This window comes from Thermobia domestica, chromosome 1 (assembly GCF_964235325.1).
Source record: "Thermobia domestica chromosome 1, izTheDome1.hap1.1, whole genome shotgun sequence".
NCBI lineage: Eukaryota > Metazoa > Arthropoda > Insecta > Zygentoma > Lepismatidae > Thermobia > Thermobia domestica.
This window is the reverse complement of record NC_137454.1, coordinates 317,618,433-317,638,123: the sequence shown is the minus strand read 5'-3', so window position 1 is coordinate 317,638,123 and position 19,691 is coordinate 317,618,433. Positions and strand designations below refer to the sequence as shown.

Genomic DNA, 19,691 nt, shown 5'->3' with positions numbered 1-19,691 from the left:
ACGGAAGGACATGACAATAACTTACTTATAGTTTCAAAATCAGAAAACTTCATTTTGGCTTTTGAGAGTACTTTTTACTCTAACACATATGAGTAAGAGGGAAAAGAGATTAGATAGTTTCTAATAATAATTGTTCAACGCATGTCTTGATATATTAGGGGAAAATATTTTGTATTGTCGGAAAGAAAATCACCAAGAAAATAACCGGTTCTAAATACAAATAAGTGTATTAAAAGTAATCAATGCTTAGCTACAACTTAAAGATAACTTTGTGGAAGAATACGGATAATGAGACGAAAACAAATTGTATATCTTGGAAAGTGTTTATCTTATAGTTAATGGGTTTTACTCAATACAAGTCTAGTGAAGCATATAAACGTTTCGTGAGATTTGAATAATGGCTCAGAATTAAGCTTACTAATCAACGACGATGTACTTGTTTCTTGTTTCCTTAATTTCCTTTAGTCTTTGTAAAGGTAAGATCGTATTTATGTAATATTATGTATAGTCCTATAATAGTGCATGCCACATACCATGCTCATTTTCGGTATGCTGATTGTATTTATTATGTTATGCGAGTTATATCAAGAATAGCCGCAAACTCCGAACGGAGAAACTATTTAATACTGTACATCAGTGTGAAAACCAGAAATTGAATTCTAGTCTTCAACAAGTTTCTGTAGCCAATACATTTCGAAAAAGCTGCTTCTATATGTCCATCTGTCTAATTGTTCAGATCTGTGTAGACCAGCCTAGATGCTATATCGATTATCTCGAGATCGAACTTCACCTCATATGAGATAATTCACGCCAATTGTTTACTTTTTTTGTTTTTCGAATTTTCCGCCTACCTCTAAAACTAATGGTAGTTTACTGGAGTGAAAATAGAAAATTTCTATATTCTTGAAAAGGATCGAATTATATTGTTTGTATTTTATCGCAAAATTTGTCTTTAAAATGACACGAGCAATACGTTAGTTATTTTTTTAGACAATATTCTCGAATATTATACTGTACTTGGCCGAAACAGGATATTTTATTTAAATTTCATACACATTTCAGCAACAACATTAGAATAATACTATCACACAGTAGTTTGATAGTCTTTTAACTCTCGACTGACATTAGGAATGACTTTGTAATAGTAAGGAGAAAGAAATCGAATTCAAAATTTTATACGTTTCATAGACCATCCTTGCTCCTCGGAAGTGTAATTTTTCTTTATGTATATCCATCTGTTTGTTCACCCATCCGTTCGTACACAGGCAGCGTAGATGATTGGTTGATCTGCAGTTTAGCGTCCCTTTCAACACCGAGTCTATATGAGACGTAAGCTACAGTTTAACACGGGATCCCAACCACATGAGTTTCCATCGGGAATCAAACCTAAATCTCCAGTGCCATACGCTAACAATGTAACCACAAGGGAGTGTACACAGGCCTAGAGGGCACACAGTTTAACGTATCGAGGGCCAAATTTAAATTAACGTTTTAATGAGATTCAGTCGCATCGTCTGGGAAGAGCGAGGGAGCAATTATCTCCCTAAGTTTAAGAAAAATATATCTTTCAAAATCAAATCCATACTAGTCTAATATACTAATAAAAACATGAAATTCTTCTGTCGTGCAGTCTTCCCCTCCCTCCCCCGCTCCTAAAGCAAAATTTGAAATAGTGCTACTGATGAGATAGTATTTCGGTGTCTTCCTGTTTCGCTTTACACAAGTTTTCCAGTTTTGTCTGCCCCTGGTATCTTTATCAACATAACAAGATCAAACGTTGATTTAAGGTGTAACATGAATTCCTGTTTTGTCTTTTCCTGTTTTGCCTTACAGTTTGAAGGGAAATTTAATATGATCAGGATTTCTTTTAGGTGATAATTCATTTAACAAAATTACTATTAAAACGAAAATGTTCTTAAGGCTGTGTCCAACACTCGGAATGCGATGAGATTTCCCTATATAATAATGTGGCTTCGAAATTCGTTCAAATGTTTATTAGTATTCTCCATATTATTAGATGAACGATCTTTTCTCATTTCATAACATGTGTCCGTCCCCTATCAACTTTTTAAAGAACAGTGAGGAATAATGGTGTGAATAGATCTGCACCTTCACGAGCAAGAAAAGAAACCCTGCTGATTCTCCAACACCTGAATTGTGTATATATATTTTTTGTTTCCAGCGTTGTCATATTTCCCTGTAAAAAGTACTATTAATGAACTATAAGAGCTAGTTTAAAAATAAAAAAAATGAACGTGTAGTATTGGGGTAGGTTGACATCTGGAGAAAGTTTCAACTGCATAAGACAAATAGTTTTCATAATACTTAGGAAGAAGTTCACCATGTTATTATATAGGGAATGATGATCTCAGCTGAAAACATTAGGCACGGCCTCCAACAGCAGAACAAAAGTGAAAGTTTTGATTAAGAGATTATATTACACAAATACAAAATTAAATTGATTATATTTTGTCTGAGCTAGTAGTTCTGACAAGTCAATAGTCAGTGATACATTGTTCCTGATTAGACAAGATTTCTACATCCTTCTGATGCTACCGTTGCGTACCAATAACACTGAGAATTTGTACTTCTCTTTCAACATTTTACCAGTAATACCTTAGATTCAAATATTTTGAACTACATAGTGTGGACGTCTTTCAAATTTTCTTCTTACACTCTTTCAGTAGTGTGTAAAGCGAATGATGTCCTTTTTTTTTTTTTTTACAGTGTTTTAAGTATTATAATCAGAATTGGCTGGTTTACACGTGGTTTACTAATTAGTTTAAATCAAACAAATAAATGAAACAAGAGACTTCCCTCGTTGCAAACAGTCAGCAAGTGCGCCTTTGGCGTAGGATACTCTGGTTCGATTCCCGGCGGGAGTTCATGTGGTTCGGATTCCACATTAATCAGTAGGTCTGTCTCATATAGCTTCGCTGCTGAAAGAGACGTTAAACTTAAATCAAATGAAACAAGCAAGAATGTCACCAATAATGTAAACCTAATGATGAAATTCCTTAATCTCTCTCTAGCTATCTAGAGAATCTTTCTACATATGCATATGAATGGTTCAGAACCAGAGTAAACTCAAATGATTCGTATCTTTGTTAACTTCTTTTATTGATATGTAAATTGGATTAAGTCGTTGTATTTCTGATTCTTTGAACTAACTTGGACTAAATTATGATTTGTGTGCCCTGCAGTCTTTTGGAATTTTCCATTTGTTTTAATGCTATGTGTAACTCTGAGCAGTGATTTCATTTATGCAGTTGTGTATATTTTCGTCCTTCCAAAGTGATTCCAGATTTTTTTCATTCATTTTGTAAAACTGCTTCTTTCGCAGTTTTTATAAATGGTTAGCAAAGAGAATATTTCTGGAACATACTTGAACCAACTTGATGCGCCATTTATGGACTTCTTTCCGATGCTTGAAACAATCATGGAAAGATAGAAGAGTAGAAAAGGGATACTGCTCAATTCCAATGTTTTTGCTATTAATCTAGTTTTCGAAAAGTATGGTACGCTATGGTCTTGCATTTCAAAATCCTGTCGAGTAGCTTAATATCCAGATGGTCAAAGTGTAGGCCATGTCGTTTCTATCGTTCACCAACGGCTGCCAAGTCTTCAGTAATATGGTATGTAGTGCATAATACGTACTGAGTTGCTTTGTTTTATCAAGAATTTAAATCACACGTAAAGGGAAACCTTGGATCTTTGAGAAGACATTTATCAGTGAACTTCAACTTCATGTTAGAGCTGTGTTACTAGATATTACTAGAGTAATAAGAAAAAACATACTTAAGCATGTCATCAACAAACAAAATTAAGCATTTAACAAAACAAAAAGCGCAATCACAAGAAGTGCATTATTGGCTTCTATCGATGAGAAAACATTACTTGACAAAGAAGAAGTGTTGTGCCCATTCATGCCTAAGTTTGTTAACTTCTCTATGTATGATTCAGGGTTGAATCTTCGGTTTAATACTTGCATCGGAGAACGAGAAACTTCTGAAGTCTCGTAGACAATAATTTTTAGTGTCACATGATTCACAGTATAAGAACTATAAATTGATTAAGTGATTGCAGAAACACAATGAAGAGAATTTATCAGCGTTTAAAGATACACAAGTCATTACACATATGCTGTATACTTCAATATTAAATATGGTTTAAATGCTGTTATGTCACGCCTTCTTAAAACTCTCGTGACACTGAAGGATATTGTTAACTTCTAGATGAAATTAAGGGGAAAAAATAAAGCATAAATTTGTACATAAATTTACAAAATGGGACGAGAAATTTTCGAGACGAGACAAGAAGAGAAACAATTCTTCGAGAATCGAGACAAGATGAGGACTATACAAAATTTACAATACGAAATGAGAAAATATTATTTGTTGCTTCGTGGGCAGCACAATGGACTCTCTTAATTAATCTAGGGAAATATGATTCTGCCGGTGTGGCCATCAGTGTTAATAGCTCAGATGTTAGATTCAAAGTCATTACTTAATTACTGTAATATCTTAAAGAAAGGAATCTAATAAGGGATCAGAACTGATGACTCACACTGAACGTATGTGATAAAACAATTACATATTAGCATAAATAAAACTCAAGTTATTTCAAATTGACAAAATAAAGACATGCTAGCTTGGGTAGAAGGTAGAAGAGGGTTAAAAGAACAGATTAAGTAAAAGAATAGGAATGAGCACTAGCCTTAAATATTTATGATCTCTGTTGAGTTCGTCGTTATGAGGAATGATGATTGGACTCCTCTCTGCGTTTTCCCACTTCGTGGCTGGAAATTGAAGGAACCAAATGGAATTGACGTCTGAATCGAAATCCCGTCAAATCTGTCAGGGGCGATGAATGAAACTGCGTAGTGGTTTGTTGTCAGTTACCACACCATTTACCACTCTTCATGGATTGTTTCTGCGACATTGAAACTTGGTGCATCTAGAGCCGAGTACCTGGAGTTGAATCTTCTTCAATTGAATCTGATTGTTTTCCTGTTCGTTGGCACTTACACGAAAGACTACTGTTTGAAACGTGTCTCCAATGGTTTTGTTCAAGGAGAGCATTGATGCTAGCGTTCATTCAACTATGGAACTCTTGCAATTTAAAAAAATGTAATGTGATAAGAAAGTTATACTAATCTTTCATTTATTGGCTAATTCACAATGCTATTTACAAATACTGTACTTTATCTGAGAATATACATACATGAACTTTTGTGAGGCTGAATTAATAAGATTAATGAGATTTAAATAATCTGATTTTAGAATGGTTCTAACAGTCCAATTGATTGTAGATATGATTGATTTTGTTAATGTACAATATAGCAGTAACATACATCACTGTGAGATACTGCACAATATTATATCCTCTCTCATGGTTGGTTGCTAATTTTTTTGTTTTAAGAAGAAAAAAAGATGGTCCTATAGCTCTTGAAAAGCTATACCTAACGAAAATGGCATATTTTAACTGCACATGCCGACTTCCAATGACCTTTCTTCTGACTTGCTATACCAGAATTCACAACTTTTTAATTCAAGTTCCCAACTTACTTTAAGAAGCTACATCAACTCCGAAAATTCTATTTAGTCATTAAAGTCGAATCAGCGATCATTTGTGTCAAAGCGTAAACACGAACAATCTAGTGGCTGATGAATATCGCTATAGTTTCATAAATCTTAAGTTACATTCCTTAACATTGACAAATTTCCTTTGATTTTGTACTAGTTGATTTTTACAGGAACGAATGTGCTAGAAGTAGCTAAATGGGATGAACCTAAAATTGTTGGAGGTACTCTAGCAGAAGACGGCGAATTTCCTTACCAGGTAATGTTTTAATTTCATTATTCAACTTATATATGGATAATTCTAAGTACTTCAATATGCTCACTTTTGTTGTTAATGTAATATTAGATTGAATAAAACTTCATTGTTGCTCATAGTTATAGCATACATCCAATATTACCAAAGGGAATTCCCCCCTCATCCCCCTAGTAATTCGCACACTGTCAACAAATATAGACACGAAGCGTCAACAACATTTTTTACACAACGACTGTGGTAACCATATAACTCCTGATATCAATATATTTACGTAATAGGTTACATTCTGTTGTTAGTTAACATGGAACATTGAAATGTTTTACAACTGATTTGAACATTTCTGTTGTTATATGCATTATAATCATATGATGAATTTTATATTATACTTGTAGTTACAAACGGCTACTTTATTAGTTAAAGCAAAAAATGTTGACTCGAACGAGAATCGAACCCAGAACCATTTGCATGTGAACCGTAGATCATACCTCAGTTTCCTGAGCAACCCGAGTTTCCTTGTATACAAGGCCTCTTTGACCTTTACCATATTCGACAGGGGCACGAACACATACATATCCAGGACAGTTAAAATTCCAAAGGCTCTCCCACCGAGAATCGAACCCGGGACACCGTACACCAAAGGCGGATGTGCTAGCTCTAGACCAGCGGGGAGGGCAACCACTCCGTCATTTGGTAACTTCACGCATCGTGTCTTATATATGTGTATAGTCGGAAACTTTAAGGCGCTTTTTCTCCGCTATTTTTGGCTATTGAGCTCTCCCAGTTTTTAACATTAATAATTTTAATGTCCACTACTACCTCGCGAAAGATGACCCCGGAGTTTATTTACCAAAGTCTGCTTTCACCTTGTAAGAGAAAGAAGAAATTGGTGGAATGAACAGAGTGGGAAGAAACGGAAGAACCCCGACAAAACACACAAACAGGGTGTTATCCATCAGAAAGCTTTCTTGGCACACGACGGAATCGAGCCAAGAACCCCTATTCACCGAAGATAATAGTAAATATTTGTAAAAATGGCAGTGATCAAGGAGATGTTTCTCTCTACTGATTTTATTTATTTATTTACTGAATAAGGAAGACCGGAGATTAATTACCACTTAGTATTTCAAATAATATGGCTACATAATAACCATATTTTTTTTAAAAAAGAAACATATATATATATATATATATATATATATATATATATATATATATATATATATAGACCCACGTCTAAATGCTGAGTTCATAGGAATATGAACAGTGGCGGATCTAGCCCAGGTTCGGGGGCCTATCCCCCCTTTTCTGAGCGCAAAAAATAATTGAAACTTATTTATATATTTGGAAGTTTATAGTAAGGGTCACATTTTATTCTTTATCAGAAAATTTTTGAAACATTGGATATAGTTTCAGTTACAGTTTTTGTGGTCAACGTCCAATCTAGCCATAATACGTATCCATCATGAGAGAGTTAAGTTGGGCAGTTCTGTAGGATCATGAAAAATTGTAAACTCGTGATATACCTATCATAGTCCGGGTTCTGGCTGGTCTCCCTCCAGTTTTTACCTAGATCCGCCACTGAATATGAAGCTTTATTTGAAAATGTGAATCTCTTCTGATGGGATGAAGTAATCACACGCATGGTTGCGAGAGTATGACTTTTTAAAGAGAGATGATTGGTCGGGATTTTCGAACAATACTGAACGAGTACACTACACTGTCTTGAAGTTCTCGTCGCACGAAAATACCATGCTAAGTACCATATATTCTACCTTTATTGTGAATATAAACTTAATGTTCCTTAAAGGAGACAGAGTAAATCATTCGTATTGTTGCTCAAAAGACGATGTGAGACAGAATTTTCGTTACGAGGAGAGAGAGAGAGTTCTACCAATAGGAACGTATATGCTTTTCGAGACGAGACAATAATTCATGAGCCTTCTTCACTGGTCTAGTAGCAGCGTGTATGCCTTTAGTTCTTGTGGTTCCATGTTCCATTTCCGATGAGAGAGCACACAAAAAATAATAATAATCTCACCTTCATTCACTTGTATTAATCATCTGTCTTCTTTATAGTCTAAAGGGTATAATCACGAGACGTAAACCCAAGAAAATTCATTTCACTTTCAATACTTTCATGACCACGGCGTCTCTGGCGGGAGAGGGGGGACGAGGGGGACGCGTCTCCTCCAATATTTTGAAGTACAAAATATTTAATATTTTTATTCTAATGTAATTTATTTACTAACGACACAATAACATATAAATAGTAATAATTATATTTATTTGGAATAAAATATTTAGGCTGTGAAACTATTATAACAGAGTTCTTGATATATCTCAGGGGGTCCGTGAAGGTAAGCAGAAAGATAACAAATGGAATCGAACATAATAAAAAGATGGGCTAGGTAGTACCATTTAAATCACTTTCTTTGATGTTCTCCCCAAATTTTACATACCAAAGACGCTAGTGTTCATGACGACTTTTCAAGATAAGACAGGCCCAAATCTTGTTTCGTGGGGAACACTACTCAATGATAGAGCTTTAAAATGTGGTTCATGCGATTCCAGGATTCTCCAATTTCCGCATTCTTTCTTACATTAATTCACAAAGTTTTGTTATCTTCCTTTCTTTATCACTTCTATTTATCCTAAGGGATAGAAGTTAACATAGGGCATTTTGTCCTACATAAAATAGGGAATTTGTTCCTTTTAAATAATTTTGGTGACTAACTATTACTTTTGTTAGAATGAAAGTAGTCATTGTTCAAAAGCAAACAAGCGATTCCAACAACGTATTATATGCTACAAATTTCAACGTAGTATAGTGTGTCACAAAATATGAAGTTATATTTTACATTAATTGCTTTTACTTCTCTTAATTCTCATACTAATTCAGAGGAGCTGTTTATGAAAATGTATGAATTTCATCACAAAAAAAAGAAAAAGAAAAAGAAAGAAAGAAAAAAGAAATTTATTAAGCTATTCAATATATATATATATATATATATAACCTTTGTCATGAAACAATTTACAATGTAATCTGCTTTAATATTTCAATAATAATAATTAGCAGGAGAACTGCCATTCTGCTTAGATTTGTTTCTTATCTGAAGTGTAAAATAATCTCACTGACCACAATAAAAGGTAAACATACAATAGAAGTATCTTGATTATCCTGTCCCTTCTGAATGTAGTAATCGAATCTATCACCAAGAGCAGCCTAGCTAACATTCAGTCTGAATCTGTCGAAAATCTCTCTTTAAATACCTAGTTAGAAAGCTTATATATGCCCTTCCTTTCTCTTTTGCATCCCTGATTTCTAGGACAGAACTGCTTTGTCTTTCTGTTTACAGTTTGGTTTTCTTTTCTTAACCTAAAACAATTGTGAAATGTAGAAACTGCCCTGTTATTTTGAAATAAACATTTTAGATTCAGGATCTAAATGGTAAACATGTCTTAATAGTTGAAAGTTACACATAAATAAAGAGACAATCGTTTTTTTAAACTTAGACTATACAATATCACTACAATATCACGATTCTATTTTTACTAGTTTGTAATGTATGCATGAAAAGGTTAAACGTATACAGCACGAGATCGAACCACAGGTCCCTTGCATCAACGTTGATGGATCCAGCACTCAGGTACTTGCCCCGTTTTATTCGCGATGATGTCTCCCAATGAACAATGTTATTCATAATAATTCAAAATAATATGTTATAATAACTATTACTATATTAGATTATTTATAATATTTTTTTTACATTTATTTTCTTTTCAAATATTATTCTTAACACGGTATACAAAATTAATAAGTTATTTCATATTTTTATTTTTGTCGAAGGTTTCCTTGCGGTTTCTCGGAGAACACATTTGTGGAGGATCTATAATTGGAAGTCATTATGTACTGACGGCTGCTCATTGTGTCAAAGGGTAAGACGAGAAGTACATTTATTCTGTATTTGTTGTTAAATTAGATCGTAGAATAAAACAATAATTTTATATTTGTGTTCAGCAGGAATTACACGACAAGTATTAAAAACCTTGTTTGATATTAAAAATCAATATTAACCAGTTTCGAATGCTGCAAGAGCATTGCCAGAACGAACTTAAAAAGAATGAAGAGATGGAGCGGGAAGGATAACAGTGATTGTTCCTACATGCAAATCACCTTCTTCTGTTTCTCGCAAAGTTTCGCAAAATATCATCTCTCTATGGTTTACGGTTCCCGAGATATGGCTCCTTAAATCTCCCGAAATTCGAAATTTTTTGGCCAAAATCTGGGGAATTGTGGCCAGTTGGCCAGTAGCAAGTTGATCGGTGGCCACAGGTTACAAAATGTCCGCCATCGTCTTTGATGTTGATCAACACTAATATGATCTCTGTGATTTACGGTTCCCGAAATATGGCTCGTTAAATCTCCCGAAAACGGAACTATTATTTAGCCAATGTCACGGGAACGGTAAGCTATAAAGAGATGATATTGATGTTAATCAATACCTAAGAAGATTGTAAACATTTTGGTACATTATTAATTGGTGGCCAATGGCCAACTGGGCACTGTCCAAACCAGTGGCCAGTTGGACAGTGGCCACCGGTTACTATTTGGTACCAAAATGTTCACCATTCTCTTAAGTATTGATCAACACCAACATGATCTCTCTACGACTTACGATTCCCGAGATATGACTCCTTAAATCTCTGGAGATGGGCCATTTTTTTTTACCAATATCTCGGGAACGTTAAGAGTGACGCGAAATATTTAATCACTTTCTCTGATAATTTTTGATGCTCTATCGGATGCAGAGTTCAAAATTGAAAAAAATCGCGAATAACAGACAGACGGACAGACAGAGACACACAGACATAGAGAATTCAGTAACGAACTTTTTAAGTTCATTAAAAATCAAGATTTATAAAATCAGGAGCAATCAACACTCCTGATTTTATAAATCTTGTTTGGTCTTATTTTATTATGAGTTTAACATCTCATTCAGGGAACTATAAAGGCTGTGTGGGACGTGAACCTACAGCTAATTGGGACGTGAACTTTAATCATATGAGTTCCTATCGGGAGTTGAATCCAGGTTTCCAGCGCCGAAACCGCATATGCTAACCATTTAGTTACAAGGTTCTAGATATAGAACAGAAACTTATCCTTTAGATCAGCGTTTCCCAACCTTTTTCAAGTTGCGGCACACTACGGGTGTAACTTAAATTCTCGTGGCACACTGATCGATATTATTTTTATTTATAAATATAAAATACCGTGGTAATTTTTTCTGTAATTACTGACCACCTTCTCACAGAGAAGAAAGTTCGATCACTGATTTTCCCCAGTGGTAAATCATTATGCTTATTTTTCGTTCTAATTTTTAAGATAGAAACCAATTGCAATGAAGTATAGGATTCAGGTTATTAAAAATACACTTTATTTTTCGAAAACTGCATCTAACCTTTCACTAAGAAGGAAGATCACTAAATAACGAGCGAATAAACAAATCTCTTGTTCTTTTAAAACACAAATGCAGGTAATTTTTATACATGTTTGCTTTGTCGAAAAGATTGAATGATATTTTAAAATTTCGGAACATGCAGATAAAATTACAGACTCAGCTGTTGTATGGGGTTTCACATTCATAGCAACTATTTCAGCCACAGAACAGCTTGCTTCATGTGTTTTATCAGATATACTAACTTGTTTTGTGAAAATTTTGATTTGGTAGGCTTACTGAGAACAAATACTCCATCGGTTTATCTTTTAAATTGGCATGCTTAGTATGAAAATGACATTTTATCTTGCTTCGTACCATTGCTTCATTGGATTATTTCTCCCTACAAACGACACATTCAAGGCGTAGGCAATCTCCTGCAGTCGATAAGTACATTTCCTGATACTGCCATACAACACTTTTACATTCACTTACAGATGGAATAATCTGCAACTAGCTAGTTGAAGCAGAGGTATCCATTTGATTTTCATCACTTAACTTCGCTTTTTTTTAACCACAAACCGGTTAATTTTATTGCAATCACACCGCTTGCAATGCCTCGAAGTCGAGACACAGCTGTTCAACAATGTGTTGTTCTGTCATTCACGTGCGAAAGAGTGTTCTGCGTACGTCCGCTTGACGCGTACCATCTCTCGGTGTTAGTATGAACTTTCAATTGAAGCGTAGCATAGCAGCTAACCGTGGAAATGTATATGAGGATCCTGCAAATAAAATTCTGTTTCCGAAATACGATCTGCTACACAGTAATGTATGTACAATAATATATTACAGGTCCAGTAATTTTTTCCATTGTAGAAATTCATAGTAATGTGAAATACAAATATACATTTTTCGTATGTCTCCCAATTTGGTTGCTATAGAATTAATAATTTTGTTTCGGTTTCCTCGCGGCACACCAGCGACCCATTCACGGCACACCAATGTGCCGCGGCACACCGGTTGGGAAACGCTGCTTTAGATTATGATAAATTTAATTTTCAGTTAATTTAATTTTCTTATAATATTACGCACAGTACAGGAGACAAATAGATTTATGGTTGTGAAAAACTCCGCATATGATTCTGTGCTTCTTCGCGTGTTATTTTACAATGTTATGCTCCAGTATCAATTTATGTCAATAGTGTGTAGAGGGTTGCATAGTGCGAAAGGTGTTATGGTGGACCCTAGCAATAAAAGTATTCAAAGACATGTCTGTAAACATTTGTTATTGTAGACAAAATATACTTGCATTCGTGATAGTTATATTATATTTGGCCAATATTATTGATGTTCTTATGTAGAATACACGTATATAAAGATATATGTATATAATATATAAAGATTTCGAAAATTGATATTTTCTGAAGTATTCTGCAACTTGTAGGCAGTGGCAACTGTTGCAGAATATCATACCGGTAAAATTTTAAATTCTACAGCGACAAGTTAAAGTGACACATTCACCATCAGTTTAACTGAAGGAAAACCTGATCTGACGTCAGAACTGAAGGAAAACTGTGCTAACTGAAGGAATTCGTTCAGTTCAGTCAGTTCTCCATAAGGTTATTTGGACTAAAGAACGGTTATGTTGGACTGAACAAACGAACCGTCTTTTGCTACGATAACTGTGCTATTAACTGAAGGAAACACACAGTTGTCTGAGTTCAGTTCAGGTCCTGTCATCACAGCAGCTAGTAAAAGTGAAGCATTATTGGCTTTTATTGACGCCTAACATGCTCATCCCGAACTTTGGGACATGCAAAATGTGCATTATGCAAATAGATTTGAGGTGAGGTGATTTTAGTTTAGCGTCCCGTTCAGCAGCGAGGCTATATGAGACGTGGACCTACTGATTAACGTGGAATCCGAACCACATGAGCTCCCGCCAGGAATTGCAAATAGATTTGAAAGAGGGAAACCTTATGATATGTTACTTACAAAATTAAAAGAGTTGGAAACTCAGGTGGCACGCGAAACAACCTGTGGTCGGCATAGAAGGTACTCTACAGAACATCTGATGAAGCTGAAGTAACTGAACTGGAAGAGCTGAAGGATTGAACTCGATTAACTGATGGTACTCCATAAATAATTAGTTCAGTTTATCGTACCATCGGTTAAGACAGTTCCTAGCTCAGTTGGAATGATCAGTTAAGGCCGATAGTGTATGGCCCCCTTTGAGTTGTAGCAATACAATATAAATGTTTAACAATGTCACTTCTCCCAAGGGTTGCCATCACTTGCAGATAAATGGTTTCTGAAGTCTTCAAGTAAAACAAAAATAAAACGAACAAAATTGAACTGTCACTCAGATTGATAACATTTATGACATTTACAACATTCAAGAAAAAAAATATTTTTAAAAAATGCTTGAAGAAAGTCCAAAATCATAGCAAGATTTCCATACTGTGAAATAGTTCAAATGGTTAGATGAATTATCTCAAGCCCTACAGATCATGAAACATTGCTTTTAACATCATAACTAAAAAGAAGTAAAATGTTATACCATTTGCGACAAAATAAGGTGCCTCACAGGCTATTTGGAGGTAAGACCAGGGCCATATTCAGAGGTGCACTCACGGGGTGGTGCAGCGGGTTCAGAGCCCCCAAACTTCGCAACTCCTCAAACATTTCTACACTTTCTTAAGAAAACTAAAGTTGCTCAGTGAGATAAATGGTACTTTAAAACTTCGATTTCACACCACACATGTGCTCTTTCTTTTCTTATAAAAACAATTTAGTTTTATTATTTTTGCTAATAGACTTTAGGTGGCAGTATTTTAAAATTATTTATCGTTTTATCGAGTGTAGAATAATACGAGTTCAATAATACTACCTAAACATATTAACTACTAGTGGTGCACCCTCCAAATGTCGGACACCCCAATACAAATTTCTTGGTGCTTACGTGGTCGTATTTAACATTTTTTCCACCCGGGCCAAAAAAGGGCCGCTCCCTTAACATCAACAAATACTATGTAGAAAATTTCAGACAATGAACTGAGTAATCATTATTTAAATAGAAGTGGAAAAAATTATAATATACTTTGTATTTATAATAATAAATAAAATGGCACTTGACTTTCAGTTTCAGTTAATATGATTATGATTTGATTTGGTTACTCATTCAATGCAAGGTCACTGCTGAAGAGGAGTAGGGAAACAACTAGTCCGAAAAAAATTGATGCCCCTCCAAAACTTGCTGCCCCGGGTCATGCCACATACGTAAATACGGGCCTGGATAAGAAGTCACATTTTATTGACTTTACCACGTACAGGAGGAGAAATATACAATCAGTACCACGCTTTGGTTGCCTTTATCTCCTCCTTCAGGTGTCCCAATTTACAGTACAATTTTATTTAGTATGGGAAATAAATAGCTCTTCTATTAGTTATTTTATAATCTCAAGTAAATAGTTTTATTAAATAATGGACTTTATCGGATCTAAAACAATATTTACCTTCTTTGGATCTACATCAAAGAGTTTTATATACTTCTTACGAAATATATGCTTCATTAAAAACTCATTAATAGAGACCGGATGTTTAGACATTAAAAACCTGGAAAATAGGCAGGCAAATAAGCACTTACAATTTTAAAAATAGTCAGTAAATAGGCACTAAAGTGTAACTTGAAATAATGAAGATAAATACTCAATATAATTAAAACATAAATTCAAGTTATAGATATGTTCAAAGAATATGGAAACATAGCTGTTTGTTAATATATTTTTTCACTGTATATATGAAAACGAAGCTTGATATGTATTCCGTGTATATTTTGTAAATACATTCCCTACAACACTTTATAACTACACATAACAGTTCAAAGTTTATACATTTATCAGTATACATCAGTTCAAAGTTTTGCAGCACTTTATCAGTATACACAGTAGTCCAAAGTTTTACGATATCATATCACTACAAACAACTCATATCTCTCGGAAGAGGCAGAATCCTTTCTTGAAATACTAAATTATATGTTTTCCTCAATAGTCTTATTTTGAAGAAAATGCATAGAATAGGCAACCTTACACAATAAAGCAATTATTTAGGCAGGAATGGGCAAAATAGGCAAAATAGATAGAATAAAATTGACTTAAATTGAAACTATAAGCTTCGTATAAACTTCAAAACATAATTGTTTTTCATATTTTTAATATTAAAGAATAGGCATTTTGCCTAACATCCGGTCTCTACTCATTAACATTTGTTTCCAGACGTAATGTAAAAGGCTACATAAATTCTGCGTACTTTAAGCAAACACCAATATTTCCGACCACATTATTGATAGTGATATGAAACTAGAGTACAAAATTTGAAACTGTAAGTTTTATGTGTTACAGAATAAATTCTATGGCTCTCTCATGGATAAATGATAGGCGCTATCGCTTTCTGTACTTGAGACCCGGTTTCGGCTCTGTTGAAGCTTATATGGTTCGGAGTTCCAGTTAAGTTGGACGATCACATCTTACATAGCCATAATAATAACGAGAAACACTCAAGTCCAAAACAATAAACTAATAAGAAGTTTATGATTATTACAGGGACGTATGTAGCAATATAAGTAGTACTAACATTTTAAATTTTTCTGTAACGTTTGCATTAACTTATTCAAAACTTCTCTTACAGGCTCAGTGCATTCTTCTTTAGTGTTCGTGTAGGTACTAACAATTTAGATCGTGGAGGGAAAGTTTATAGAGTAAAGAAGATCTACGAGTATCCAAGCAATAATTCTTCTGAACTCCGAAATGATATTGCCATATTAAAGGTTAGTTGCCATTTAGCGACTTTAATACATAGCCTATATAATGATTAAGTTCGTTGAACACAATCAATGTTGTAAATTTAGATCTCAATTTTCAAATCTGTGCCTGGCTTTAACTATCTTTACTTATCACCATAGAGCAAATCTGCCTTTTAACAATTTACTGGAAGTATAATGTAGCGAAGTGTATGCTGTTAAGCTATTCAATCTATTACATTCTCATATAGGAAGCTTTAGTGTATTATTATAGTACTGCAGACCGAACGTATTGGAAATGCTAATCACAGGGGCAGACGGGTCCATTACAGGTATTACGGGAATAAACCGACGAACTTCGTATACATGTTCAAGACCTCAGTACAAGGAAAAAGGTTTATCTGCGATTGATTGGAAACTCATAGTTACTAAGATATGACCAATTTACGGTAATTAGGGGGACTTGGTCATATGGTATAGCTACATTGTACGTAACAATCGACAAACCTTCCTATACAAATTTAGAACCTCAATTCAAGAAGAATGTTTATCTTCAACTTTGATCAGTAACGCCTAATTACGGAGATGGGGCCAATTTGAGACAATCATACTGTGACTCATTCTACTAGTTATCTTAAATTAGCCCCCTCTCCGTAATTATGCGTTTCCGACCAAAGTCGCACTTTTTTTTTTTTTTTTTTTTTTATTGAGGTTCTGAACACGTATGCGAAATTTGTCGGTTTGATCCCGGAAAACTTCGCATATTTAAACAGTTTCTAAATGTCGTTTGCAGCGCTTGAAAAATAAATCTGCTCATGGAAACAAGAAATAAGAAAAACAGTAAACGTTCCCGGCAATTGCATAGTATCAGTGTTAAGTAAACGCTGCCGAAAGCGTAGGAAATCCAATTTCGGAGGTGTATATCTCCAAATCAATTGGCTATTGAACTGAGACGACATTTTATCGTCTTAGAGATAATTTGATCTATCCAAAACGAAATGATTCACAATATTTTACTGGCGGCATACAGGATTTTCCTACAGGGAGCGAGCGATTCCCGGATATTTGGTTAGTAAAGGACAATCAGATTCATGACTATGAAGCGATGTCCCAGCAAGTAAAAAATTCCTTGACAGAGCATGAATGTCTTGAATACAATCAAGATGGCGAAGGACATTTGGTGTATTGATCGTAGATGCATAACTATATTAGGGAATGAGTGTAGTGGATAAAATTAAAATAAATAAAATCTCCAATTTAATTACCCACGATCATGTCCTGTATGCTAAAGGAGACACATAATTAATGATATTCAATGATTTTAGAACAAATTTGTGCAATGACAATGCAGGAGGAAACAGAAGTATTTTTTCAAAAAAAAAAAAAAAAACTACGAATATAATGTTGTCCCACCACAACTTCACTTGATTTGGGATCGGAAGTGAGAGCCCTTTCAGCAGAGGTGAACACTCTACCACTGAGACAGCATGCACCCGTTCCTCTCCTCCGCCGTAGCGGACAAAATATTGTTGTTGATAACGTATGGAAGCAACAAAACTGGCTATGTAACTAAAAGTTTTTTTAAAAAAGGATGTGTTAGGGAGGTAGTCATGTCGAAAAGCGTGCATAAATGAATTTTTAAGACGAATAATAACAAAAAGTGCGGTGATAAACGGCCCACAAAGGAACACAACATGGATTGTTCACATATGCAAAGATCGGATGTGCAAGACGATTCTCCCTACACCCTGTTACGACTATGTTAATTTTTTATGGTGAGTGCTGCCTTATACACTTTAGCAGAGCCGTATTTAGGGGGGCGGTCGCCCCGCGCGCTGATAGCAAGAGGGCACCGAACGAGCAACAAGAAAGGAAAAAGAGTGTAGGAAATGAGTAACGGTGCGTCGCCCCGAAAAGATATTCTCGCCTTTTAAAATTAATATTGTTGTCGGTTTTCAACGAAATAGATTTGGTAAAAGTTGCCTTGCTCGCTTCGCTTGCAACCCAATCGTTTCAACAGAAATTACAAGTTTGTACTTATTATTTAAAGGAACCCAAGTAATCACTTATAGTGTAAACACCAACGTTTTCAAAATCATAAACGGTCCAAGTCTGAAATACATGGTCGGCGTTTTGATAGTGATGAGTTTGCTTAGTTAAGGAGAATAATAACATTTTCGAACTTGAAGAAGTTGTAGAATAGGGGCTTAACCCTTTGGGAATCTCATGGTACCAAATTTCACAAAATTAAATCCCCACGTTAAGCGGGTTTGCATATCCAGGCTCCTAACTATGAAAACACTTACGCTCAGTCCAACCTCAATCATTTCACGAATTCAACCTGTTTTACGTATGTTATTAGGACATAATATCGATTGTGATTTATTCTAAAAACACTTTTATACATTGCAAGAGCTATAACATCCAAATATTTACTGAGAACTCATAGTCGTATCGGAATAAACAAAAGCGAGTATGGAACAGTAAACTGCAATAACAAAAGGCAAAAGAAGACGTGCAAAGGCATACAAAACGGTCGAGTGGTTTGGGTCGATACACTATCAATCACATGTTTGTGTGTTCAAACCCGCTAGCAAGTCGTTTCTTTTATAAATGTCTTCCTATTTTCATCCGGAGGCTGAAAATATTTCTTTGAGTAACTCATTGAAAACTTCTTTTGTTTCAAATTCGATTAGAACGGAAAATTATATGAATTGCGAATCTTAAATCCATAGCTAAAAAAAATGAAGTATACTCACTACTCTATTATCCTCTGATTTGTAACGAGAAACTATTTATAAACAGTGGTAACTTCAGAAAATTATCCTCGGGGGGAATTTCAATATGCGGGTGGAGGGCAAACATTGTAGTCCACATTGAGCACGATCGAATATATGGTCCTGAAGGCGGAAACTTCTTAGCTCGAGAGGGGTCTCAAATTCTCCCTCAGATCACGTCGTGAAAGCATCATTGCTTAAGCTTTTCGTAACAAATATAATATTACACTTGCTTCTCGTTCTACATTTAGAATTGGTAAAATCATAACTTATAGAGGATTATAATAAAAGCATAAAAATTACAATACCAATCATGTATAAATTATGCTGTAAGTTACCAACTTTGGGTCAGATTAAAACTCAAATATTTGTTTTCGGATTGCACTTAGAAGTAAGTCCTCTCTATATAATCCTGATTGGAAAGCCATGTTTAACACTAATTAATTAATTAATATTTATACGAATATTTTTTTATTTTACTATTTTTATTATTCAATAGTATATACACTTCATTTTCAAAATCAAAATCTCGAAAATGTATATTGTACGAGTGCAGACTCGCAAATAAATGATTATTTATCATATATATATATTGGTCTCTCTTCGAAATTCTATTTAATCGAATCCGACAGGAACACAGACAGAAATATAGAGAACAGGTGAAAAAAAAGAGAGAAAAATGCGTTGTCCCCGGCGGGGACTCGAAGTAAGTTCGAATGGTGCTTTACAAGCCGAACGCCTTAGACCACTCGGCTATGGTAACAACTAGCGAGTGTAGCAAAGGCTTCGAGTAGTAGTTATTATTACAGAATAACATTTTCTATTGCCTAAAATTTAAACCTA

General features: G+C 34.7%; 1 protein-coding gene across 1 annotated transcript in view; it reads left to right on the top strand.

Moving 5' to 3' along the window:
* The first annotated feature begins 348 nt into the window (after positions 1 to 348).
* Positions 349 to 19,691, top strand: part of LOC145667879 (trypsin-1-like) — a 40,645-nt gene continuing 21,302 nt past the window's right edge. The window contains exons 1-4 of the mRNA XM_081735313.1: positions 349 to 476; positions 5,756 to 5,841; positions 9,686 to 9,774; positions 15,960 to 16,098. Coding sequence (XP_081591439.1) covers positions 431 to 476; positions 5,756 to 5,841; positions 9,686 to 9,774; positions 15,960 to 16,098 — 360 coding nt within the window. The 5' untranslated portion in view covers positions 349 to 430. The remainder of the gene's footprint in view (positions 477 to 5,755; positions 5,842 to 9,685; positions 9,775 to 15,959; positions 16,099 to 19,691) is intronic.